The following is a 26384-nucleotide window of genomic DNA, read 5'->3' as shown; positions in this document are numbered from 1 at the left end:
AGTACTGTGAATTTTGGACAAGATCTTTACTGTCTGTGCTCACTGTCCATCTCTGTGAAGTGGGGTGTGACTGTCCTCCCCGGGGAAGAAACCACGATGCTGGCTACAAAGCACTCAGCGCCGTAGGTCGTAATCTTAGGGGAGCAAGACTCACCCTTGTCACTTCTGATTCTGTCACTGCCGCTCAGGGTGATTTCTAGCAAATACCTTGGCCTCCCCAACTCTGTGCTCCCTCATAGAGTGTGTATCGTGTGTGGAAGAGGGGGTGGCTGGCAGGTCACGGCCACTGGTTCTGAGCCCTGAGTGCTAGTACCAGAGAGCAGAGCATTTTCCCTTGAATAGCCCTGAGCATTTTCCTTTTAACAGCCCCGAGTTCACACGCTCCCCCAGCCTTCCACAAGGGAAAAAAAAGCAATTAAATTCCAGTAGCTGTCAGGAATTGATCCAATCACTACAAAGTACTTTGAGTCTCTTGGCATGAAAAATTAATTAGAATATCTGTGTGTTGGCGTGGAAACCGCATTCCCTGGTTCATTTAAGAGTTCTGTGCACATTGTAGAAAAGGCAAGCCCTGCTCCTGGTTGCTTCCCTGCATTCCCCCGACCCCAGCCTGACTACTCCCTTCAGCTCTGTTGAACCCTGGGTGCATCTCCATCCTTTTGTGAGCTACTCCGTGAACAGTGGGGGCTCCTTTCTTCATGTCTTGAGTGTTTCTGGTGCCTAGAGCCTTGTGCTCAGAACAAAGGATGCTGCCAAGCTCTCTGGAGCACTGCTGGCTCCTGACTGAACAGGGCGCACACACGGACTGCGCCCTGGTCATGCCAGTGCAGTCATTTCACACCATACACAGTGCCTGGCCCACGCTCATGCCCTCGCTATCCTGACGTCAGTACGACAGCAGAGCCTGTCTCTGTGGCCTCCTGGAACCGTCAGCACTGTGATCCTCAGTCATTGCTGAGTCAGTGATCCAGTGACCTCACTGAGGCTGAAGGCCTCTCTCTCATCGCCCTGCACTCTGGTCTGCGTGGACGCCCTGGTCTGCGTGGATGCTCTGGTCTCTGTGGACACTCTGGTCTCTGTGGACGCTATGGTCTGCGTGGACGCTCTGGTCTCGGTGGACACTCTGGTCTGCATGGACGCCCTGATCTGCGTGGACGCTCTGGTCTCCGTGGACGCTCTGGTCTGCGTGGACACCCTGGTCTGCGTGGACCATGTCAGGTGTCATCCACACACTTTTCTCAGCAGACTGCAAGCTACCAGGAGGCGATAAACCCTCGTCAAGCAAGTAAATATTACCATCATTAAATGGCCAATACGTTTATTAGTATCGATCCTAGCAAATATTCTTTTGGATAAGAAATAAAAATTTTAGTTACTTTAAACTATTTTCAAGGTATGAATTCATAATGTTTGAGCAAGTTATCTGCAATTAAGTATGACTTCACATAAATCTATGCAGTATGTCTATATGTAAGCACAGGTATAATTCCGCAAAATACTAAGTGTAGAGACACACACACTCGTACACACACACATGTGTAGGACCCCAGGAGGTGGGGACTCCTTCCATTTTACCGCTGAGGAAATTGAACTTTCAGAGGCTTTCATTATCTCTTTCATTCTGTGTGAGGTGGAGCAGGAATTGGAGTCCAGCCCCAAAGCCCTGGTTTATGTTCACAGTGAAACACTGTCCTTCCAAATGATTGAATGAATCCATGCTTCAGAGAGCAAATCAGGTAGGCTTCAGCTCAGTTCAGTTCAGTTGCTCAGTCGTGTACGACTCTCTGCAACCCCATGGACTGCAGCACGCCAGGCCACCCTGTTCATCACCAACTCCCAGAGTTTACTCAAGCTCATGTCTACTGAGTCGGTGATGCCATCCAACCATCTCATCCTCTGTCGTCCCCTTCTCCTTCCACCATCAATCTTTCCCATCATCAGGGTCTTTTCAAATGAGTCAGCTCTTCATATCAGGTGGCCAAAGTATTGGAGTGTCAGCTTCAACATCAGTCCTTCCAATGAACACCCAGGACTGATCTCCTTTAGGATGGACTGGTTTGATTTCCTTGCAGTCCAACAGACTCTCAAGAGTCTTCTCCAACACCACAGTTCAAAAGCATCAATTCTTGAGTGCTCAGCTTTCTTTACAGTCCAACTCTCACATCCATACATGACCACTGGAAAAACCATAGCCTTGATTAGACGGACCTTTTTTGGCAAAGTAATGTCTCTGCTTTTTAATATGCTGTCTAGGTTGGGCATAACTTTTCTTCCAAGGAGTAAGCATCTTTTAATTTCATGGCTGCAGTCACAATCTGCAGTGATTTTGGAGCCCCACAAAATAAAGTCAGCCACTGTTTCCATTGTTTCCCCATCTATTTGCCATGAGGTGATGGGACCGGGTGCCATGATCTTAGTTTTCTGAATGTTGAGCTTTAAGCCAACTTTTTCACTCTCCTCTTTCACTTTCATCAAAAGGCTCTTTAGTTCTTCACTTTCTGCCATGAGGGTGGTGTCAGGAAGGCTTACAAGAACAGGAATCGCTTGTGAGAAATGAATTCAGTGCCGCCTCCTTTCACTGCACTGACTCTGTCCACCCCAGAGACGCTTCGTGCTGTGAGCAGAGACCAACTTTGGGGCGTACACACCCTTGGGGAGAGGGGGCTGGTTGTGAGTCTTGAGAGGGATCTTTCCCAAGTTGTCATCCAGCTCATGACTCCTGGTTTATGATGCATGATTCCACACAGGAGTGTCAGGAGGCTTGCCCGTGACTATAGAAGGAGACAGCGCGGGACGAGGATGTTGCGGCCGGAGGGCCAGGCCAGCCCACAAACCCGGTGCTGGCTGGTGCCGCGCGGCCGGAGGAACCCAGCGCGTCCTGCCTGCAAGGGGGTCCCGGGACTGGGAGAAGCCCTGTCGTCCCCGAGGGAGCAGTATGAACAAGGGCTTTGATGACCTGCAGGGTTAAACAGGACAGAAATCCAAATCGAAAGGTACCCTCTATGTTGCTGGCCTCCCCGCTGGTCATACTCTGACTGCAGAACAGTGCTTAATTTTTCAAATCATCTCTTCATAGTGAAGCCCTAATGAGTAAACCTCCAGAGCATAAAGTAAATAAGGAGCCTTACTTATTAGACACCAACTCAGTGAAACCCTCCACCCGTTATTCATCTGAATCTCCTCCTGTATACAGACGAGGGAACGGAGGCTCTAGAAGTAATGAGCCCCAGCTGGACGTCTGGTGAGCACGGCGGGTGCTCTCACCCCTGGTTTGTGTTTCTGGAAAACTCACTGCAATGGGATTCAGATGCTGGCACAGACTTCACGTACCAGCAAAGCGGCTTTCCAGAGTTATCTGCCCATGAGTCTGGATGGGGGATGGGGTTTCTCCTGGGGCTAGGGTCGGGAGCAGAGCCCAGGGCATAGCTGTCAGCCTGATGTCAGCCGTGGACCCTGCGGAGCCACAAAATCTGGATGGACAGCCCTCGTTTCCCCACAGTCTGTGCCCGAGGAATGCCAGGCTCTGAGCTTACGCGGAAGCCGGAGTCCACACCTGATGTGCTTGTAAATCTGGATGCGTGTATATCGAACTTGCTTAAAATATGGAACATTAGGGGTCTCCCGCCAGGGCAGGTTCCTCTTTCTCTTGGCTGAGTGTGGATCCCAATTTTCTTTAGGCTATAGATTTATCACTATCGTGCATCTTACTTAAAGACCAATGTAAGTGAGGCCGTTTGAATGTGGGCCTTTACCTCTGTTCACACCTGCTAGTCTGCATGAGAAGTTCCATTTCAGGACCTACACAGGGTGTTTTATACTCCAGTTGGAAAAGCAGTGCTAAAACCAAACAGACCAGTGAGAAGTTGAGGACATCTGAGAACAGAACAGGAATCCCGTATGTTCATACCAGAAAAGACATCACACTGTGCAACATTTGCTGGGGCCACAAGAAAAGGAGGAGGAGCCGCCGAGACTTGCCTCGACCAGGGGGAACTCGGGCGCCCTGTGCCCCGTGGGGTCTGTCAGCATCCCTGCCCACACGGGGGCGCCCTGTGCCCCGCGGGGTCCGTCAGCATCCCTGCCCCACACGGGGGCGCCCTGTGCCCCGTGGGGTCTGTCAGCATCCCTGCCCACACGGGGGCGCCCTGTGCCCCACGGGGTCCGTCAGCATCCCTGCCCCACACGGGGGCGCCCTGTGCCCCGCGGGGTCCGTCAGCATCCCTGCCCACACGGGGGCGCCCTGTGCCCCACGGGGCCTGTCAGCATCCCTGCCCACACGGGGGCGCCCTGTGCCCCGCGGGGTCTGTCAGCATCCCTGCCCATACTCGGGATGCCAGCAGCACCCTTGCCCCCGCAGATGGTGAGCAGACTGCCCCCCCACCCCGGCCCCCAGGTGGAGGGGGCACTTGCTCCGACTGAGAACCACTGAAGCCAGAACAGGAATCCCGTAGGTTAGCAGCAAGGAAGGAAACCAACAATTATTTTGGATGAGCAGAAGAAATAAGCCCCATTACGTACCGATGAGAGCATCACACACTCTGTCGCCTGCTCACCTGACACCTCACCTGCGGGCACTGGGAAGGAAGCCTTCCTGCCTCTTCTAGGTGGCCGCTGCGTCCCCTCCAGGGGTGCCCTGGCTGTGCACACACCACGGTGGGCAGGCCTCTGCTCTGCGCAGCCCCTGCCCTCCCCACCATGCTCCCACCGGGCTCGGCCGAGCTGTCCAGCAGCAAACACACCCCGGCCGCTCGGGAAGGTCACATCTCAAACAGCAGCCTACACGCTGGGCCACGCACAGCAGACAAGGTGGTCTGTGTGAGCCTGACGTACCGAGGCCCTCTGGATCCAAGTGGACGCTCTGGGGGACGGAGTTCCCGGCCAGACGGTCAGGCTAACCAGTGCTCAGTTACTGCCAGCAAGGCCAGCGAACACGGAGGGCAGGGCTCCGAGATCAGCTCCACGGTCCCTGCCCCGGCCCTGTCTCTGCTCCACACCCTGGCCGGGCTCCAGGCGACCGCTCCCGGCAGAGGCTCTGCAGGCAGTGCTGGCTGAGCCCCAGGCCCAGCAGAGGCCCCGGCCCTCCCCTCGCTCCTCCTGTGAGTCCAGCCCTGTCGTCCCAGACCTGGGGAGCACAGGAAGGCTGGCCCCAGCCTGACTTCCCGCGGTGTTGCCTGCAGCCCCGGGGCGCCCACCCGCCCGCCTCCCCTTGCCCTGCGGCCCTGGCCTGACTTCCTGCCGCGCAGGCGCTGGGAGCACGTGTCCACACGACATCACTAAAAATAAAGACTGAGAAGTTCTAGACTGCGTCCCTGGAGTCTCTCAACAGCGACTGGGGATTGAAAGCATCCTTCCACAGGGACCTTGCACCGCCTCTGGAATCGACACGGGGGAGGCCAAGCTGGAAGGGACCAGCGGGCCATCCTTTGAAAGTAACAGTCACCTCTGTGTTTTATGGGAGCTTCCCTGGTGGCTTAGAGGGTAAAGCATCCGCCTGCAATGCAGGAGACCCGGGTTCAATCCCTGAGTCGGGAAGATTCCCCTGGAGAAGGAAATGGCAACCCGCTCCAGTACTCTTGCCTGGAAAATCCCATGGACCGAGGAGTTCGGGAGGCTGCAGTCCATGGGGTCCCAAAGAGTCAGACACGACTGAGCAACTTCACTTTCACTGCGTTTTATGGGAACAAAAGGCAACTCACAATGGTGGATGTTGTATTTTTAAATAAAAAGACTTTATTTATGAAATAAGATGGCAGCTAGCAGTTTAAGGAAACATGGGGAGATATTACTTCACATGGGGGCACGTATGCACCTTGGAAAACATTTGGCTAAGTCACAAAATTAGCATTTTTAGTCACCTGTAAAGTGCTGAGACATCTGTCTCGGGTGAATGCCTGCACTGTTTTTAACCATCCAGTGAGTAGAACATTGGTGGACAGATACACGTGGAGCACAGTGAACCCAGGTCACTCGCTCATGGTGACCAAGGCAGGCGGCCTGTGTGCCTGGGCTGTGCTGACCGAGGGCCACCCCTCCTGTGTCCTGCGTCCACTGCCAGCAAGGCCACCCCCCTGACCAGCACCACACATCTTTCAGGATGCGTTCAAAGCCAGAAAGTGCTCCTGGTCGACAGGTGCAAACACAGCAGGGAAGGCCGAAACGCCGTCTGCCCATCTCCAGTGACACAAAGACACACGCGTCTCTGACGTGGGTATTTTGGTGTCGACACTTGACTCTATTGATAGGAATTGAGCATTTTGGTTCAAAGCAAACATTATTTGTGAAATGTTACACATAATATATTGACTGAAACTTTGTTAATTTTTTTAATAGAAAATTGTGATATAAAAATACTACTTTGTTAAAAATATATAATACACGCATTATAGCACTTTGGAAAACTCAGCTCAACTCAGAAAGCAAATAACACCACCTGGACCGGTATATTTTAGCCAGCTTTCTTCATTGTTACAAAGTCTATTTTGGCGTTAAAGGATATACAACATAAATAAAAGTAGTGAATCTGAATCAAGTAAAATTGCTCTGAGAATGTTAATAAACCCCTCCACTACCACACATGCAGGACTTCCTGTGAGTTCCGAGTCTGTGAGCTCTGCAGGTAATCGGGCAGACGCAGAGCACCCTCCGAGGACTCCCGCTTGCGTGGACACGGCGTCCACACCCCCAGTTCCACGAGCATTCACCACAGGCTCTGCTGCGCGAGGAGCAGCGAGGGGCTGCCCGGAGACGCCCCCAGGACGGTATTGCACATTTCGGCCCCAGAGACGGTCGGGGATCCATCCTCAAGCAGGGTGGCTGTGTGATGGCGCCCCGGCTCACACGTGCAGCAGGGGGATCTGCCAGACCATGAGGGATGACGCCAGCTCCTCTGGCCGCTGCGGCCTGGCCTTCCTGCTCACGCGCCAGTGGCCCTGGCCCCCACAGGCCACCAGCACGGAGCTGGCCCTGGGCCTCCGGGCCCGCCTGCCTCGGCTTGGGGATGTGCAGGGCAAGCGCAGGAGGTCCTGGGCGAGGCTCTCCTCTGGCCGGGGCTCCAGGGAGCCAGAGCCCTGGGATGGGGTCGGGGACCCGGACGAGGAGGAAACGTCGCTGCCCTGGGTGATGGTGCCCGGTGAAGCACCCAGCCAGACGGCATCGGGGCCGCCCCGGCCCGCGCAGAGCCCTGGCGCCTCGCCGGGGGGCGCGTCCCGCTGCTCGTCGTCCTGGGGGTCGGCGCTGGGCGGCGGGCTGTCCCTGGGCCTGTCCTTGTCGGCCTTGAAGGCGGCTGCGGCCACGACCAGGAACTTGACAGGCCCGTGGTGCGCGTGGTAGGAGACCAGGCCTCGTCCTGCAAGGGCACAGGTTGAGCTCGGCCCTCCTGGCAGGGCCCCGCACCCCCCACCACCCCGGCCACTTGGGACGCCCCGCGCGTGACAGCTCAGCAGGAAAACAGCGCCCAGGCCATGATCCCTTGCACTTCCAGTTACTCCGAGAACGCCCTCAAAACCACGGTCTAAAAAAGTACAGCCACGGCCTTCGTCAACGCTATCTCAGTCTGGCACTTGATTAGAATGGTTAAAGTGATAAAAGAGGTGTTTCACTCTCTGCATCCGAGCCTTCTCACCTGCTCTATGTGCTAAATCAATTCAGTCATGTCTGAATCTGTGCGACCCCATGGAGCCCACCAGGCTCCTCCGTCCATAGGATTCTCCAGGCAAAAATATTGGAATGGGTTGCCATGCCCTCCTTTAGGGGATCTTCCCAACCCAGGGATTGAAGCTGAGTCTCTTACATCTCCTGCGTTGGCACGTGGGTTCCTTACCACTAGTGCCACCTGGGAAGCCCACTTCTAATATGCCTTCCACCTCTTACTTGCAAATTGGCACCTAATATGGTCACTCAGTTCATTTTACTCCATCCTCTCCCACTACCTGTCCACCATCCCGTAGTAGAGAGACATTTCACATAACAAACGGAGAAGGTAAAGTTTCATTTGGGTAAAACAATAAGGCTGAGTGAAGCACAAGTTGGAATCAAGATTGCCAGGAAAAATGTCTATAATCTCAGATATGCAAATGACACCACCCTTAGAGCAGAAAGTGAAGAAGAACTAAAGAACCTCTTAATGAAAGTGAAAGAGGAGTGTGAAAAAGTTGGCTTAAAGCTCAACATTCAGAAAACTAAGATCATGGCACCTGGTTCCATCACTTCATGGCAAATAGATGGGAAACAATGGAAACAGTGACAGGCTATGTTTTTGGGCTCCAAAATCACTGCAGATGGTGACTGCAGCCATGAAATTAAAAGATGCTTACTCCTTGGAAGGAAAGTTATGCCCAACTTAGACAGCATATTAAAAAGCAGAGACATTACTTTGCCTACAAAGGTCCGTCTGGTCAAAGCTTTGGGTTTTGCAGTGGTCATGTATGGATGTGAGATTGGACTATGAAGAGGCTGAGCGCCAACGAATTGATGCTTTAGAACTGTGGTGTTAGGGAGGAGACTCCTGAGAGTTTTTTGGACTGCAAGGAGATTAAAACAGTAAATCCTAAAGGTGATCAGTCCTGAATGTTCTTTGGAAGGACTGATGCTGAAGCTGAAATTCCAATACTTTGGCCACCTGATGCAAAAAACTGACTCATCTGAAAAGACCCTGATGCTGGGAAAGATTAAGGGCAGGAGGAGAAGGGGACGACAGAGGATGAGATGGTTGGATGGCATCACCGACTCAATGGACATGAGTTTGAGTAAACTCTGGGAGTTGGTCAATTTCATCAAATTGACGGACAGGGAGGCCTGGCGTGCTGCAGTCCATGGGGTCACAAAGAGTCAGATACAAGTGAGCGACTGAATTGAACTGAAAAGAATGGGGTGTCCTTCCAATTTCTGTTTAGAAGTGTTTCTCTTCGGAACACTTTTTGTTGTGGCTGTTGCTCCCTTCCATACACAAATGAGGTGAGACAAGTCTCCCTGCCCCTGAGTTTGGACCTGCAGGTTCTTTCCTGCTCTTTCTGCATCAGGCCTTGCTCCTAGATCTGGCTGCTTCCTGAGACAGGCTCCTGAAGGGGAAACCTGACTCCTGACATGCTTTGCAAAAGGCCATGCCCATTGGAGCTCCTCCCGACACCGCACAAAAGCACAACCGAGCCTGCTCAGGTGCTGGGCTCTTCTGCTGCAGAACATACCAGCATCCATCTTCACTGAGTAAAGGTGTAGAGCAAGGCAGAGACTAAGAGGTGGAGAAAGAGGTAACATGAAAATGTTTTGGGGATGAGGGTCTCCCTGGACCACTGATGACAGAAACAGGAAAATAAAAGCATGACCTGATGATTCAAGTTGATAAACACAGTCTTTACAGGAAGAAATGAAGGAAACAAGGGTGGGAGGAAAAGAGAGAGAGACACCATCTAAAGAATTCACATTAAGCGAAGACACAGCTGGACACAGACGGTGGGCTCAGTGAGCGTCCGGGACAGGAAGAGGCCCCAGAGGCGCAGACGCGCCGTGCACTCACCGGTCACCTTGGGGATTCCCTGCAGGCGCGGGACAGGCAGGGCCACCACGACGCCCAGGCTGGTGCCCACCATCAGCAGGCCATGGCAGACGAGCAGGCTGGTCACAGACAGCCGCTGGTGCCCTGGACGGAGGGACAGGACAGCTGGTGCCCGCAGCCCACGCTCCGGGGCAGGTGTCCTGGGAACTGCCCAGAAACACTGCAGACCCCCCGAGTGCTCCCCGAGCCACACCTCCCGGGCGGGCGGGCGTCGCCAGAGCCCTAAGCTCACAGGGCGATGCTGCAGCCAGATGAGGAAGACCCCAAGGGGCGGGCGCGTCCCGGCTGCACTCAGGACCACGCGGCAGTGGCCGCGGGACAATCCGAGCATGACGCTCTTGGCACTGCTGGGCCGGCGCTTCCAGAGCCAAGCGCATCCCCCAGAGCCGTCCAGGGAAACCATCCACTTCCAGGCAGAGCCGCACACATGAACACACGCACACGCACACCAGACAGCAGCCTTGTGCACCAGAGCCCACTGCACAGGGGAGCAGAGACCTCAGTGCGGGACGGGCTCCCAGGGAAGGGACACGACTGAGCGCTGCACAGAGGCCCTGCGGACAGGAGACCCCTGCGGTCTGGGCAGCTCTGGGAAACGCCGAGACGAGACTCGGCAGTCCCAGGGAGGGCCACCCCTCCGCGACCCTGCCCCCAGCAGCAGCGCCTCCAACGGGAGCTTGGCCGGGCGGCCGTCTGGCAGAGCTCCTTTCAGTGCTGAACTCGAGCGCGAGACCAGCCGTCCAGGCTGCTCCCGGGAAGCCAGGTCACTTCAGAACAGCTGGACCCTTCTGTTCCCCAGAAACGAGTCATTTCCAGTTTCTCTGCATTTGACCTGAAGTTCCCCTTAGATAAAGTGTGAAAATGAATGGTCTAAACACAAAAGCCAAAGGCAGGTCAGCATGTCTACACAAGTCACTTTTTGATTACTTTTGCAGCAACAACTACCACCAAACGAAAAGAACAGCTACGGAAGCCAAAGATCTGGTTTTACTTCTAAACACAGGCATGTGACTGATAAAAAGCCAGTGTATGAAGTTCCCAGGAATCCTGAACGTGTGCCTGTGGGGGCGGCTGGGGCTTTAGCAGTACCTAGGACCTGCATGTCCGCCTACACCTTAGTCTGTTCCCTAGCTTACAAATAGTCACTCTTGAGTCTGGTTTAAGTTGCTGAATTCCCTTGTGATGTGGTTGATGGCACTTAGAAAAGTTACAGTGACTTTTTAATTAGACAGAAACGTGGCCGTTTCATTTGGTGGTCTCACCCCTGGAAGGCGCTGTGTTCACTGCTTGGGCAGTTCGAAGGCCGATCTGACGCAAGTTCTCAGCACGTTCCACCTGCATGCCTGCCCTGGAGACAGCAGGAAACAGCTGCATCCTGCTGTCCCTTGTGACCCGGAGGACGCACCACCCTCTGAACCTTGGCCAGAACTCCCCACCCACAGAGCAGAGCTGTGAAGACTGACCGGCTACCCTTGCGAACGTGCGTGCTGACCCAAGGTGCCACCATCCACCATCTGCTGAATCCAACGCGATTTATGGCAAAGATATGGCACTAACGGTGCTCAGAGTGAGCTCCAGAGAGGACAGAAAGAGGCAGCTCAACACGCAGACCCGGCCCACAGGGGAGCTGGCCAAGCCCCCATGAACTAAACAGGTCATCAACGCTGTGACAAAAAAAGGCCTGAGTTACAGTATATTTTTCTTTCCAACTCTTATTCCTCTGGCCTGGAAAGTCTTCATCTCTAGAACCTACTGGAATTGCACATTCTGAGAGAGAGAGCACGAAAGGACAGTTTACGTGTTACTGCCATTTCTGCATAGAAAGCAAAACCCACTGGGGCGGCCTCAGGAACACAGAATAAGGCTGTAGAATGAGGCTCACTCACGCGTGTCGGGGTGATGGGAGCCCGGCGACCTGCAATGCCACGGGCCCGCAGGGCGCAGACGCGCTGACTGAATGTCTGAGTGTCAGGCACTCACTGTGCACCACTGGCCCGAGGGTAAGACGATTCAAGACGTGACGCGAGAGGGGGGTCCCTGCTCCAGGATCACTGGTGCACCAAGAACCAGACCCGCGGCAGAGAGCTGTCTGAGCATCCTGGCACCGCCATCGGTGTGGCCGCAGCCTCATGACAGCACACCCGAGTTCTGCTCTAACTTCCACCTTCCTCACAGCCCACCAGGCCTGGCGGTAGTAAAATACGAGATGCAGACAGAGCACGAACCCCTGGGTATCGCCCAGCTTGTGAGGATGTCTCACACAACACGCTGACACGGAGCCTGCGCCAACCAGAGGCTCCACCTTGATGGGCCACAGCTCAGGAGGAAAAGACCCAGGCCTGGTGCGGGTGGGGCGGGCGGGGGAGCAGGCACTGGCCTGTGACAGCGGGCAGGGCCTTGTGGGTCCTGAGCCCGACGGCAGGAGCCACGCAGGTGGGCGAGACACAGGGCGTTAGCCAGGGGCCGGGAGAGGGAGAGAGCGAGATAGGGCCCGCCCGCAGCCCAGCGCACACGGGCCACTCCCCTATGGGGACTGGGGGCTGGGGCCTACACAGATCCATTCACACGGTGCAGGGAAGCCTCTGCTCCGCCAGGAGAGGTGGCCCATGTGGGGAAGTACACGACATGCCCGAAATGTGAGCGTACTTCCAGAAGGCCCGCAGAGACACACACATGTGCCAGGCAACACACGTACATACTAGCTACATGCATGTACACACTTATACACACGGGCCACGTGCTGATACATGACAAGCATACATGTGTAACAGCCACATGCCTACACACACACACACACACACACACACACACACACACACACGCGGCCCCCACGCCCCCACTCTGCATGCTGGCTGCTCCGAGTCCTGCTGTGGGAACACCCACCCTCCTGGGGCTGGTGGAGCCCAGGGGGGCCACCCTGTGACCCCCCACACCCTCCAGCCGGTCTCCCCATCCTCCACTCTTCCACCTCAGGTCCTGCCCCCCACCCCAGGGCCACCCTGTAACCCCCCCAGGTCCCCCACACCCTCCAGCCGGTCTCCCCCTGTCCTCGGCTCTTCCACCATAGGTCCTGCCCCCAACGCCGGGGCCTGCTGACCACGAGGAACGGCCCGCGACCCTCAGCTCTGGCTCTGAGGGCGCCCTGTCGCGCCCGCGCCCCAGCCCTAGGAAAGGCCCCACCTGGCAGCATGTGGTGGACGGGGGTGGCGATGTTGACGTCCTGCAGGTGCTTGAGCGTCTCCGTGTGGAACAGGCGGAGTGTGGACCCCGAGGTGAAGGCGACCCAGATGCCCACGCCGGCAATGGCCATGTGCGAGACCACCATGCCCTCCTCCTGGTGGGCCTCCAGCTGGCCCTGGGGAGATGAGGGAACAGACATGGTGGGGCGTCGGGTGCTGTGCTGAGTCTCGGGGGGCCCGTCATCCCCCCATCCGTGCATGGTGTCTAGACGGTGCCCCAGACCTCACCTCCCGTCAACCACCTGCCACGTGGGCACCGTCACCCCAGACCCACGGGCACACGTGTGTGGACCCATCAGCCCCAACCTGAAGGGAGGGAGGGGCCGCGCTGCCCGTGAGGAAACCCCTCTGCATCCTGCCCTCTGGTCCCTGCTCCATCTGACAGGGTCCCCCCAAGCCTCTAGGCTGAGCGTGCCCCCACCTCCATCTTGACCGCCCTGCTCTGCAGGGAATCCCGGGGGGACCCCTGCACCCTGTCCCCACAGTGGACGGCTGGGGCTGGGCAGCTGCGATCACTGCCAGGGACTGGGGGGCAGGCGCGGTGAAGCCTGGAGACGCAGGGAGAAGGAACAGCATGCCCACAGAAGTCCTCTTAGTCCAGAGTGGATCACAATCCCGCCCCACTCCCCGCCCTGCAGAGAAGTCACTGAAGACCCCGTAAGGGTAGAGAGCAGGCTCAGACCATCCTGGGGCTGCTCCTCAAGCGCTGAGAGCAGAAGACTGCTCACCACCCGCGACGCGGGCACCGTCCTCGCACACACAGGAAGGGTGTGCTGGCAAACCTTCCCACCGCACCCACACCGCCAGCTGGACTGGAGGCGGACCTGCGAGTGTGCTTTCAGTCGGGTGGGGATTCCGTCCCAAGGCATCACGCCCAGTCTTAAGTGAAGGTGGCCTCGAGCGGCTTGGGGGACTCCGGCACCGCCGAGATCCCAGAGCCACAGCGCTGGCTGGAGCACGCAGTTCTGTCGCCACCACGTGCCAGAGCCACGCGTTCCCTCTGAAGGAAGGCACGTGCATGCGCGCCTCCCAGTCTCCCCAGTAATCGCACGTGCAACTTAAATGTGTCAGCGGGCTGGGCCGGCGTCGCGGTCAGGAAGGCGCCCCGCGTCCTCAGGGAGAGGCTCTCCTGAGTGCACGCCGGAGCCCCACGGTCCCCTTTCTGGGGAAGGACAGCCTGGGCTCCAGCAGCAGCACGGGGGCTCGGCTTCCCCACACCGTCTGTGGTGCTCATCAGCGCTCCTTTGCTGCCACTGCCGTCTCCGTGGGGGTGACGGTGTCTCGCGGTCGCTTTGGTCTGCGTTTCCCTGAGGACTAACGATGTTGTGTGCCCTTCCCTGTGTGCGCGGGCCATCTGGGTATCTTCCCTGTGGAACAGTCCGTGCAGAGCCTCGGTCCACTCCTGGACCGGGCTGCTCCTCCTCCGCCTGTTGAGCTGTCGGTTATGTAAGCCGTTTGCTGTGCGTCCTTGGCAGGTCCGTGACTGGTCTGTCAGTACGTCCTGCCTCCCAAGGGTCGGCTTTCCACTCTGTAGGTAGCCTGTGGAGCGGCTGGGCTGCCCCATCCACGGTGTCACGTGACAGACACAGCCTTTCCCTCCTGACAGGCCTCCAGGGGGGCGGTTTCCATCCTCTCTTCTGTGTACCGGCACAGACCCCTTGGGAAGCCCAGACGGGGCTGGAGGAAGCGGGAGCCCCGGGTCACACCCCACTGCCCCGCGCACTGCCGAGAGGGCGGCCGGCTGGCCCGCAGCCCACATGCGGAGACTGACCTCCCTTGTCCGGTCACCTCCAAGGGAGACCCCGGGCAGGAGAGCGGGGCCGCCCTGGAGAGGAACAGGGCGCCGCGGGGCCGTCTCCGTGCTCCCGGAGCCTGAGGGAGCTCCGTGCCCGCTGCCCTCTGGTGGCCGACTGTCTCAGCGTCATCGTCATCGCTGAGGCTTCTGCAGGGAGCCCGGAGGCCGGTCTGCGGGGTCCTAGGGCCGCACTCTGCGGTAACGTTCTCAGTGCATCTCCCGCAACCAACCTCACCCCCCTCCCCTCAACGCCTCTCAGAAAATCCTCTGAGAAGACAGATTTCTTCACATCTGGTCTGTGTTTAAATCCCCGCCTGCCCGCCGCCTCCGGAGCACAGCACAGGGCTCAGGGTCACGGGGCAGCCCGTTCCAGAAACAGAGCCGAGTGCACCGCCTCATGGCCGCGGCCTCCGCCTCACCAGCTCTGCCCAGGCGGGCCGGGGCGGGGGCCAAGCCCCCCAAGCCCTTGACAGGCCAGAGGCTGACAGCCCACGAACCCCGGTGAGGCCTCCACGCCCCAGCCCAGCCTGTGCCCCTCGCGTCCCCACGCCCGCACTCAGCCTGTTTCTGGGCCAAAAGGGCCCAGAACCGCCTGCTCACGTCCTGACACACGTCAGCCCTGCCCTGGGACGCTGTGCGTCCTTCCTTCTGGGGAAGCCCGCCCCCTCCCCCAGACAGGGCCGCTTTGGAGGTCTGTGACCCGCGGGGCCAGGTTCCCGCTCAGAGGACCCCTGCCTCGTGCGATGCCTGACAGCTGGCATCTCGGAGGCAGGACGTGGGGCCCGGCAGAGCCACAGCCGTCCTCACCCGGACACGCCCCCAGGGCTGGTGGCCAGCGTTGGCCCGTGAGTTCTCCCCGTGTGCCCGCTCTGCATGGCACCTGCATGTGGGGAGTGCAGGACCCTGCTCCGCTGCGGGACGGACGATGCGAGTGAGAGCTTAACTCAGGATGCTTGGCCTGCCTCCCGCTGTCTCAGAAGCTTGGTCTTCTGTTTGAAAATGGGAACTTTGGGCAGCAGGGCACCTGAGTCCCTGTCCACCATGAAATCGTGAGGCTCCAGACTCCAAACGCCTCTGGAGGGGCAGAGTCCCAACCCTTACTGGGTGTCTCAGAACCGGCCCACCCATGGGCTCAGGCCTGTCCCCAGTGTGCCCTGCATTCCGTCTTTCTACAGAATGAGAGAAATTTAACTCGGAAAAGAGGCATCAACTCAGGAAACACTCTGCTACCTTAATAACTTATCTGTTTCAGTCTTCCTATTTTCCTCTTCAACATCAGGGGTATAAGGAAAGCTTTTTCTCCTTCCTCTCTGTCTGCAGTCAGGAGCACTGCACAGTGCAGAAAATCAAAAGGAAGGAAGAACAGGCCTTAAGGTAAACAGCTCCAGCAAGAAACTGAGACTGAATTAAACCGTGGCCCCAAGACACAAAGCTATGTGGAAAGCACCCACAGAGCCCGGAACATTCCGCCTGCTCCCAAACAGCAGGCTACCTTCCGAGCTGCAGCCATGTTCCCAAAGCGCGACGTTTTCCCAAAAGGCATGAAATGAGTCCCAGAAAGGAGGCTCTCGTAGTTGGGAAGGAGGAAGAAGCCTGACCCCCAAATCCAGGTGACGCAGCTCCATTTCGCACACTGGGCGTCATGGTTCCCCGTCTGCTCTCCCTGACCCGATGGCGGGCAGGCGGGGAATTCTGTTCCCGCAGTGCTGGGCACGTGGCCCGCCCAGGGCAGCGCCATGACACTGAGCTGGCCCTGCAGCCCCACCCCCCAACCCGGAACCGGCCCAACCACCGCTGAGCAGAGGTCACTGCAAGGACACTCACCTGCCGCGGAACCTCAGACACCCTTTCCTTCCGAATGTATGCCCTACCTCACCACCTGCTTGACCCAACCCAGAAAGAGTGTAGCCTCGTGACCCTCATGGGTCCTACTGCCACGGCACCACTCCCAGCAGCAGCCCCCCAACCAAAGAGGGTGGAGACCACCGTGATTCAGATCTCTAGAGCTACACCAACGGCCCACTGTGGTCTCCCTGCACGACGGAACCACGGGACAAATCACATATTTTAATAATAGAGTAGACTTCGCTTCTGTCTATATAAATACATCTACTCATCTTGGTACTAAAATTGCACAGAAAGGAGGCTCTTACTTAAATCTAAACATACTGTTTCTGAGTATCCAAGGTTTACAGCATACACACTGTCTGGGACTTGTGGATGGAACATACTCTGATGATTATAAGGTCGTACTGTTGTGTTAGCATGGAATTGCCCTGGTGGTGGCTACAGAAACCATCATTCTGGCTTTGGTATGAACTTATGACAAAACTAATGCACTGGTTTTGGAGAAATGTCCTAAAGCAGCGGTCCCCAGCATTGTTGGCACCGGGAGTGATTTCATGGAAGACAATTTTTCCACGGGTGGAGGGGGTAATAGTTTGGAATGACACATGCGCATTACATTTACTGCATGCGTTACTCCTATTATCACACCAGCTCCACCTCAGGCCAGCAGGCACTAGACCCTGGAGGCCGGGACCCCTCTTCCAATGAAAGGTTGTTATCTCACTACTCCTTCTGCGTGAAGAGAAAGCGAAATACGACCGCCGTGCAGTGTGGGGCTCAGCTGGGATGTGGACTCTGACTCTCACGAGCTCAGAGGTGATGCTGCTGCGGTGCACGGCAGGGAAACGTGGTTCCAGCAAGCGGTCACCGCGCTCGCTGATGAGTCCCCTGCGCAGGTGTGTGGTCAATGACTTACTTCTTCACGCTCCACTGAGGGTGTCTTACTACCCTGAGGTACGAGAAGTAAGAAGGAGCAGATGCGCAGAAGCAGAAACAAGTTGCTACACAGACGCTGGGCAAGGACTCCCCTGGAGGTCCAGTGGTTGGGACCCAGCGCCTTCACTGCTGCAGCCCTGGCTTCAATCCCTGGTAGCGGAACCACAATCCTGCAAGCCGTGCGGCCCAGCCAAGGAAAAAACAGGAAATACCGGGCAAAGCCAGGTCTGTCTCCTGCCTCTGCTCTTGCCGTCAGCCCCGTCCCCTCTCCTGCGGAGCGCTGACCCTTTGCCACTTGAGGAGGCTCTGTCCTGGGGGCTCGGGGGAGGTCACGTCAGAAATATACGGAGGAGCGACTTGTGGTCCAATGGCCAGCACACCCCACTGTCTGCACCTTGTAAGTCTGTGGCTTTGTTTGGGCTCTAACGTCCCTCCGTCCACAACGTCTCCAGGGTAAAGAATCGAGGTCTGAGACCCAGCTCTGATTTCTCCAACACCTGTCATCTCTACTGAATAAATGCGTTTACCGCATTGACATGAAACACCTCTTCAATCAAGCACTAAGCCTCCATGTGTCCTTGAAGACTTCCCACTATGTTCCTACTGAACACATTTTTTAAAGTAACATTAATACTAATTAGCAGGTACATGATGCATAATTATCCCACGGGTGTGGCTGGAAAAGGGCTGTGGGATCCTTGAGTTAATCCTTCTTCCCACGCCAAAGGAGGAAGGCTTTCCCTTTAGCGCAGGGGCCGCAGGCAAGACGCTGCCTGAGCTTTCTGCAGGCGAGGGGTGCTCCTCAGCCACGCCTGGGAAGTCAGTGCACTGGTGCTCGGCGTCTTTCCCACACGGCGTGGCCACTTAAAACGACTCACCTCCACAGCGAGAGTCTCCACACTGACGATGGAGACTTGGCCGCCAGACGCCGCCCACAGCGTGTCTTCCATCAACAGCAGACTTCGAACTGGGAGGACGCCTAACTTAATCACCGTCTGAGGCTCGGAATTCCAGGCTCCATCTTAGAAGAAAATATTTCTTTCAATTTCATTCAAATTCAGTTTCTCAAACTGACATTTCTTCAAAGACACATAGATGGCCAATGGGTACATAAAAAGATGCTCAGCATCACTCATCATCAGGGAAATATAAGCCAAACCCACAGTCACACCGGTCAGAATGGCCATCACCAAAAAGACAAGAAATAACAAGTACTGGTGCGGATGCAGAGAAAAGACAACCCTTGTGCACTGCTGCTGGGACTGTACGCTGGTGCAGCCACGGTGGAGAAGAGTACGGAGGTTCCTCAGAAAACTGAAAAGAACTACCATACGCTCCAGCAACGCCACTGCTGGGCATGTATCAGTCCACACAGAACAGAAACACTACTTTGAAATGATACACACCCTTCAATGTTCACTGCAGCATTATTTACAACAGCCAAGACACAGAAGCAACCTAAGTTGCCGATGGATGAACAGATACAGAAAATGCGATATGTGTAGGCACAATGGAATATTACTCAGCCACAAGAAAGAATGAAATCTTGCCATTTGTGAGCGCATGGATGGACCAGGAGGACTGGATGCTAAGTGAAATGTGTCAGAGAAAAGGAAACACTGTATGGAAAAGGAAACACATATACAGATTCCACTGTATATGTGGAATCTAAAAAAGCCAAACTCGTAGAAACAGAGAAGAGGGGTGGTTGCCAGGGGCTGGGGGTGGGGGAGACAGGGAGATGATGGCCAAAGGGCACAGGCTCCAGTTATAAGATGAAAAGTTCTGAGGATCTAATGCACAGCATTATGGTTACAGTTAACAACATACTTGAAACTTGTTAAGAGAATGGACCTTAAATGTTCTCAGAACAAAAAAAGCAATCATTAGTACCTGATGTGATAGTGGTGAGAGCTAGCAGGTGGTGGTGACCACTTTGTAACATGTATATGTAACAAGTCAAGAAACGGTGTACCTCAAACTTACATAATGTTATATGTTAGTCATATCTCAGTAAACTTTGCGGGGAGGGGGGTGGTTTAAATTCACCCAGTAAACAAAAATAAAGCCTGAAAAAATTCATAACACAGGAAGAAACGGACATAGACACCCCAAATCAAGCTGGAAGGCTTGTTAGACCAGACGTATCATAGTCATTTCAAACTTTCAAATAGTCGATAGTTCCCATGAAATTTAAACTCTAATGGAGCAGCAGAAAAAAACAACTTGAGTGAGTGATGCTGAACAAAGGTGGCAAAGAAGAGAAGCAGAGAGAATCCCATGATAAACACTCATGATTCTAAATAAACGTGTATTTAAACAGGAATCACACCAAGCAGGAGCGAAACAATGGGTCCTCTGCAGTGTGAACCCTCCCCGAGGGGCCCTGGATCCTGCCGCGCCCCTCGTTCTCTGCAGGAGTTCAGCGCAGGTCTTAACCAGTCCAGCCCGGGACCGTGGGCTTCTGCTCTGGGACGCAGTGAAGCATGTGCAACAGGAGGTGCTGTGCCGGGCGGCCTAACCCTAACCCTAACCCTCATTCTCTGCAGGAGTTCAGCGCAGGCCTTAACCGACCCTAGCCCGGGACCACGGGCTTCTGCTCTGAGACGCAGTGAAGCATGTGCAACAGGTGGTGCTGTGCTGGACGGCCTAACCCTAACCCTCACCCAACAGCTGGCGCTGTGCCGGGCAGCCTAACCCTAACCCTCACCCTCACCCTAAGCCAACAGCTGGCTCTGGGCTGGCCTCTACCCACATCCTCCCTTCAGGACTGACCGAGTCACGGGAGCCTCAGGATGGAGGGTGGCCGGTACTGATGGGACTGCCGCTCGGCCCAGAGTGAACACCCTCCCCTCGAGACGCAGCAGTGACACCTCCGCTCGCAAGCGCACCCCGGGACACTCACCGTCTGCTCTGGCGTAGACGGCCACAGCGCCGTTGACCAGGCCAGCGTATAGGCTCTGGGATGTGCAGGCCAGGCTCATGACCGTGGACTTATCTGGGGTGAAGAAGTGCTGCAGCCGAACCTTCTTGCAGCCTTGGCTGCTTTTGTAGATGGAGATGCTGAGAGACACATCACCCGGTGGGCGCGCGCTCACATGGAAGGGCGCGAGCACCGAGCAGAACCTTGTCCACCCCAGCCCGCCCTTCCCCACCTCCCGCTCCTTCTGCAAACACCTGGCTGCACTGAAAAGGCTGCTGACCCTCTGATCTCTCTTCTCTTCTAAAAGAGAAGTTCTGGGTTCTTTTTTAAGCCTAGTTCTTCCTACAGATCTAGGGACTTCACACTAGGAAAGTCAACGCAACTTCCCTTTAAACTCTGAATGATGCTCAGTGTGAGGTTAACACAGAGCACATCTCTGTCTCATTCTGAAGTCTAAGAGTGATGTGCACTTAGAAGCATGAATCAGCAGGAAGTGAGTCTGCAGCAAAGGGCAGCAGAACTAGAACTCTCCCTGTAAGGTGCTGCCGCCCCCTGGGGTTCCCCAGGAATGTCCCACGCATGGGCTCCTTCAGAGTCGACTCCCAGCCTGCTCCACCCTCACCACACAGACCCCAGAGAGTTGCCACGGAGGGTCGCGGCAACGCCCAGGGCCAGGGGCGCGCTCACCTGCCCTCCTCTGTTCCCAGGCAGACGGCGGGCACGCCCAGCGCCCGGCCCCCGCCCTCAGGCTCGCGGGGCCTGTCCTCGGCGGGCACGTACGCCATGCACAGCACGCGGGACTCCACGTTGAAGCACTCGATGACCTTGGGGCTGGAGTTGTGGAAGGAGACGATGGCGATCTGGCCCATCTGACTGGTACAGCTCCCGATCTAGGGGGCGGTGGGAGAAGTGAGCGGGGGGCTCCCACGGGGCCTGCACAGCTGACCCCCCACGGCCGCAGCGAGACCCGGCTCTGGAGTGGGAACCAGCTCCCAACAGCGTTGAATGACCTCCCACGTATGCTCCCTCTGCGACCCTCTGTGTTCAATCAGGTAGCGTTTTCCTTTACTTAAATAAGGACAGAACAGTTTTGCTCTTGTAAAAGTCACATTTATATCCTTTAAAACCCGAACACCTAGCACCACACAATGGCAGAGGCCCATCGATATGTAATTCAAAGTCTGGAAATACGGACTAGAATCAATCTTAAACCAAGCCTTACCTAAGAAAACAAGGATGCAAAAAGAGGAAAAAAGGGGTGAGAAATGCCCCAGTTGAAAAAAAAAAAAACATTTAAATACTTCTATTATTTAAATTAGTTGTCTTTGGATTGAAATTAACCTGCAGAAGTTTTATTTGAAAAAGAAGAGAGAAAAGCATTTCACTCTAGGATTGTCCTTTTCCCATCTGGGACTTTCATGTCTATAGCACACTGACGCCTAACAGCAATCTATGGGACAGCCCTGTCTGTCATTTTCTCATTAACTGTGGATATGGATTCTTCACGAACCTGCATTAAAGACAAACAAAGGCATCTTACCCACAGGAAACCATGAGCCACGGAAAACGAGTCTGACTGATTCTCATTATTCAGGTATGGCTCAGGATTATAAACAGCACATTCAATCTAAAGGGGAATAAAATCAAAGACCCAAATTTAAAATGGGACTCAGAGGAGGCTGGAAGGCAAGTCTTTTAACAGATAACAGTGTCTGAAGGAAGCCACGGAAATGACAAAGACTAAGAGAGGAAAAGATGGATGTACGAGTTGCAGAAATTTGGTTTTTAGATGCAAACACCTGTGTGCCCGGGGGCTGCATCCCCATGGGGGAGGCCACATCAACAGGCCCTTGCCTCTCCTAGGGAGCGGGTTCTGCCACTGGAGGGGTCCCCATAAACCGAGGGAGCTCCAGGTCTGAGTGTCGGCCAGAGACCACATGGGAAACAGTAACATGTCTCTTAAAGAGAGATACACCACGTGTCTCAGTGGTCACAGCAGTCACTGGTCACAGTGCCTGAGCGCACAGCACAGGCACGCAAGTGTGAGGCCACCTGGAGACGGGGTGGGCCCACTCCCCAGGCTGGCAGAGGGCCCCCAGCTACGACCCACAAGGGAGCCCAGCCGCCGGGCGAGGGGCCTGTGAGGAGGGCGGGGCAGAGGCCGAGACCAGCAGGATCTGGCCTGAAGCACCCTGGTCCTGCAGGATCTCTATGCGCGCCAGCCCGGAGGCCACGCCTAGGCTGCCTGGCCCACCTTGAACTCCTGCTGCTTGGCCACTGTCACGGGCATGTGTCCCAGGAGCAGCGGGTGTCTCTCCTTCCTGATCTGGTTCCCGTCGTCCTCCACGCAAAACCAGCCCAGGTGGTTCTCCTCCTCTGCAGCCGCCGGGGAGAGCCAAAATAGGTGAGGACGAACCCCTCCTCAAGCTTCCTTCCCAGCTGCAGTCTGACCCCCCCGGGCGTGCACCCATCCTAGCAGAGGAACATATGCCGCCCCTGCTTTCATCAGCTGACCTCAACCCCGCTTACCCAGGGCGAGCTTGGCCATCTGCAGGCTGTTGATCCAGGACTCCTTGATGGCGGGAGTGAAGGTGTTGAACACGGCGGTGAAGAAAGTCGGCCGGCCGGACCTGCAGGGAGAAGGGAAGGCCGTTCACTCCACAGGTGGGCTCCAACGCGTGAAATCCAGTCCCGGGGCCTGCCTGTAGGATTCGGTCCCCGAACCGCGAGGACGGGCAGGTTGGGACAGAGGACCAAGCTCGCTACCCCCCCGCTGAGGCCCACTGACTTGTCCTGCTTCCCCGGGAGCTGCAACTGCACCCGGCAGCAGTCAGCAGCCCGGATCTCTTCTTCCTTCTTCAGAATCAGCCTCTGCAAGCCGGACATCCAGTCCTGGGCCACCGACGGGTTCAGGTTCTAGGAGACACACAAGCACATGGAGAGGTGTGAGTAGGCCAGCACCGGACCGAGGGAGAGGAAGAGAGAGATGCCATGACATCAAAGATCCAGGGACACCAGAGACACTGATCACGTCAGGAAAAAGGCTCCTGCGGGAGGAGGGCCACACGGCGCCAGGACGTTTCTAAGGGAACTGAGGCTCGAGTCAGCCTAAAGGCGAAGACAGTGACACTGGAAGGCTTCAGCTTCTCCGAAATAGGAGACACAGTCAGATCAAGGCTTGAAGAAACTCCAGTCCTCCCTTCTGGGTGGTGGGAGACATACTGACGGTGGTTTAGAAACTAAAAGAGGATTTAAACCCAAGATTCGGCTGTCACCTGATAGTTTCCTTTGAGGTTTCCAACCAGCTGAGTGATATGACCGATGACGCTGAGGTCATGCAGCAAGTTTTGCAGGTCTTGATACAGCTGCCCCGGCCCCATGTAGCCTCGGTCTGCAACACAGGTGACAAAAGGCGCACGCTGAGGACTGCCCTGGTGCTCCAGTGGCTCTGAAGGCAGGGGGCCCTGGTTCCATGCCTGGTCAGGGAGCTAGATCCCGCATGCTGCAATGGAAGATCCCAAGTGTGACAGCTAAGACTCGGTGCAGCCAAAGAATACTAAAAAATTAAAGCACACAAATCTCAGTGTGCTCCCGCCAGGGCTTGAGGAAGGAGACTCGAGAACGGAGTCTAGCTCACCCAGAATTTTGTAAATTCTGCGACAGGCTTGAAATCTCAGGGTTGGAAAGCCAAGTGGAGTCCATGCGGCCAAGGACACAGTGACTGTGTCCAGAGACCCCCAGGGGCGTGGACCACGGCCCGGCAGATGTGGCCAGCTGCAGCTCTGTGCCTGAGGGCCCCTCCTCACCCCAGGCACCCACCACATAGCGGGTGCTGGGGGCATCCAGGACCAGGGATCTCCAGGCGGGGGGGAACCAGGCAACAAAGAGGCCACAGACAGACACCAGCAGAGACAGCGAGGGCGTCCCCGGCTCCTGATGGGCACGTCACCCTGATCCACCACAGGTCTCCCTGGTCTGTGCCTGTTCCCAGACAGGGAGGTGCTGCAAGTGGCTGCCGGTGCCGCCACACAGCCCCTCTGCCCAGAGCCGCGGCCGCGCCCAGCCCCGAGCATGCATCTCCCCTTGGAACAGAGGCCCAGCCATGCCTGTGAGCTGCCAATCGTGAGCATTAAGTAACTACGGAGAAATCAGTGGGAGTGATTTTCCCACAATGACATGCATCAGAATTTGCACATGACTGCTCCCGCCTGCTGAGGGTTTCAGGAACCTGTCCTTGGGACAGGCCGGCTGCCTGGTGGCGATGCCTTCCCCATCTTGTGTACACGTCTCTGAGGGTCTGACAGCTCACCCTCTGCCCCAAAGGCCCCCCAGGCATCCGCGCTGTGGACACAGCCCCTCAACGCCTGCCACGGTGCCCACCTGGCACAAATTCTTGCAAACTGAGGGTGGTCTAGGGGCCACTTGTGGAAACTGAACTGAGATTATGAGAATCCTAAATGAAGAATCCAGTGTCACCTTATTTTTGCCATAAGGGAAATTTATTTCCTCATAAACCCGCCTCCTGAGATAGCATGGAGCAGAGTTAAACTAAGATGCAGTGGGCACAGAATTTTGCAAAATAAGTTCCTGAACTTAAGCTAACCGAGGGCCTCCAGCTTGCAAGGCTCCACACCTGGGGGAAAGCTCAAGGCCTCACGTGGCACCCCGCCAAGGACAGGCAGGGCGTGGGGCGGAGGCGCCGCCCAGCCCGGCCCTGCAGGGCCCTCCGCCCACAGCTGTGGTTGCCGGGCAGGGAGGCCCACGTTGTCCCCACCACTCAACCGCAGCACAGCCTGCAGTGCTGAACTTCAGAAGAGTCATTCAAACAGCAAAACAGTCACGTGAACATCAGGGAGCAGGGTTTCTAACTCAGCTTCTCAAAATAACTTGGGATGAGAAGCGTGGGAGCGTCAGGAGAGACAGCGGCGAGGGCGCTGCAGCTGTTCTGTGAAAACTCCGGCACGACCGAGGCAGCCAGCCAGCGAGCGGCTCACGGACGGGAGGCTCCCAGCTGCCCAGACCCACCAGAGGAACCCCAGCGCTCAGCCTGGTGCTGGGGTCAAAGGGCAGAATCTGTGCATGTGGGCAGCTCACCATCTGTCCCACAGGACCAGCCCTCTCTTCAGGGTGAACCTGGATGAACCCCTCATCACTGCTGCCGTGGGACGAATACCTGGACCATTTTCAGCGTCTCTGTAAGCGCTGGACAGCATCACGCTCTGTCCCGGAGCTGGGAAAAGTCCCAGAGGGCCCTGACCTGAGTTCTGTCTGCCCACACTTACGGAATTAGCAGACTTTAGTTCTAACCGAGAAAGCCTTTTAAAGACCATTTACTCCCCCACTCACCTTTCACAGCTCAGAGCTAAAAATTAGACCCACTCCACAGTTGGGGAAACCACAGAGGTTCCCACACTAAACCAGGTGAATATCCAGGCCCACAGTGCTGACCGCGTCTGTGTGCAGAGGACCCCAGGTCAGCACAGCCCCCGACTCCAGTCTCAGCACCCGGCACACCCTGGCCCCCCACCATCTGTTCACCGTGCACTTAAAATGGGTGAACTGTGCTGTGTGAGAGTACCATAATTTTAAAAATTAATAAACGCTTAAAAAAGTAGCACATCTGACACAGAACCAAGACTATTAAATGGGAGGCAGCTCTGCAAAGCGCCCGTCCCTGGGACACCTGGGCCGAGACCATGCCCGCCCCCCAAACTGGAGTCTCCCCGCCTGGAAACCTGCAGTCAGAGGCCCGCCGTCACCACCATGCATGACAGGGACCCGCTGAGGACACACAGGTTAACTCTTTCTCCCTGAGAGGCCAGCATTCCCTCAGCATCAACAGTCAGGGTCACTTTGCTCTCCTCTGTCCCAAGAGGAGATATTTTACTACCTTATCAGCAATGATCGTGTTTTCCTTCTCTGACCTTAGGCTTTCTTCTCCAGCGTGCGACCGTGTGTGTAATTGAAACCGATAGAGAAAGAGGCCCATTGGATAGGGATGGGTCAAGGGGCCCATCTCCATGGCAACTTCTCGGGTTCCGGGGTCTATCTGGGGGCCACTCAGTGGTCTTGGTCCTATTTAAAGACTTGGCA

General features: G+C 56.0%; 1 protein-coding gene and 1 long non-coding RNA gene across 5 annotated transcripts in view; both read right to left on the bottom strand.

Moving 5' to 3' along the window:
• Positions 1 to 2404: 2404 nt before the first annotated feature.
• LOC122432388 lies at positions 2405 to 4841 on the bottom strand. The gene is made up of 3 exons (XR_006266811.1): positions 4554 to 4841; positions 3753 to 3837; positions 2405 to 2956 (listed from the first exon to the last, which is right to left on the bottom strand). It is a non-coding gene; the product is annotated as an uncharacterized LOC122432388 (long non-coding RNA).
• Positions 4842 to 5707: 866 nt separating this feature from the next.
• The window catches only part of ARHGEF10 (Rho guanine nucleotide exchange factor 10), a 59058-nt gene continuing 38381 nt past the window's right edge, over positions 5708 to 26384 (bottom strand). For 3 of the 4 annotated variants that reach the window (XM_043454121.1, XM_043454122.1, XM_043454123.1), the window contains 11 exons: positions 23567 to 23682; positions 23080 to 23207; positions 22821 to 22921; positions 22546 to 22667; positions 21832 to 21918; positions 20979 to 21181; positions 20274 to 20431; positions 18247 to 18389; positions 12731 to 12905; positions 9512 to 9634; positions 5708 to 7345 (listed from right to left, as the gene is read on the bottom strand). In XM_043454121.1, the coding sequence (XP_043310056.1) occupies positions 6834 to 7345; positions 9512 to 9634; positions 12731 to 12905; positions 18247 to 18389; positions 20274 to 20431; positions 20979 to 21181; positions 21832 to 21918; positions 22546 to 22667; positions 22821 to 22921; positions 23080 to 23207; positions 23567 to 23682 (1868 nt within the window). In that variant the 3' untranslated portion in view covers positions 5708 to 6833. The remainder of the gene's footprint in view (positions 7346 to 9511; positions 9635 to 12730; positions 12906 to 18246; positions 18390 to 20273; positions 20432 to 20978; positions 21182 to 21831; positions 21919 to 22545; positions 22668 to 22820; positions 22922 to 23079; positions 23208 to 23566; positions 23683 to 26384) is intronic. The other variant, XM_043454126.1, reaches the window with a different exon arrangement.

The sequence above is a fragment of the Cervus canadensis genome, chromosome 31, assembly GCF_019320065.1.
Source record: "Cervus canadensis isolate Bull #8, Minnesota chromosome 31, ASM1932006v1, whole genome shotgun sequence".
In the NCBI taxonomy this organism is placed as follows: Eukaryota; Metazoa; Chordata; class Mammalia; order Artiodactyla; family Cervidae; genus Cervus; species Cervus canadensis.
This window is presented reverse-complemented; position numbering and strand designations above follow the sequence as displayed.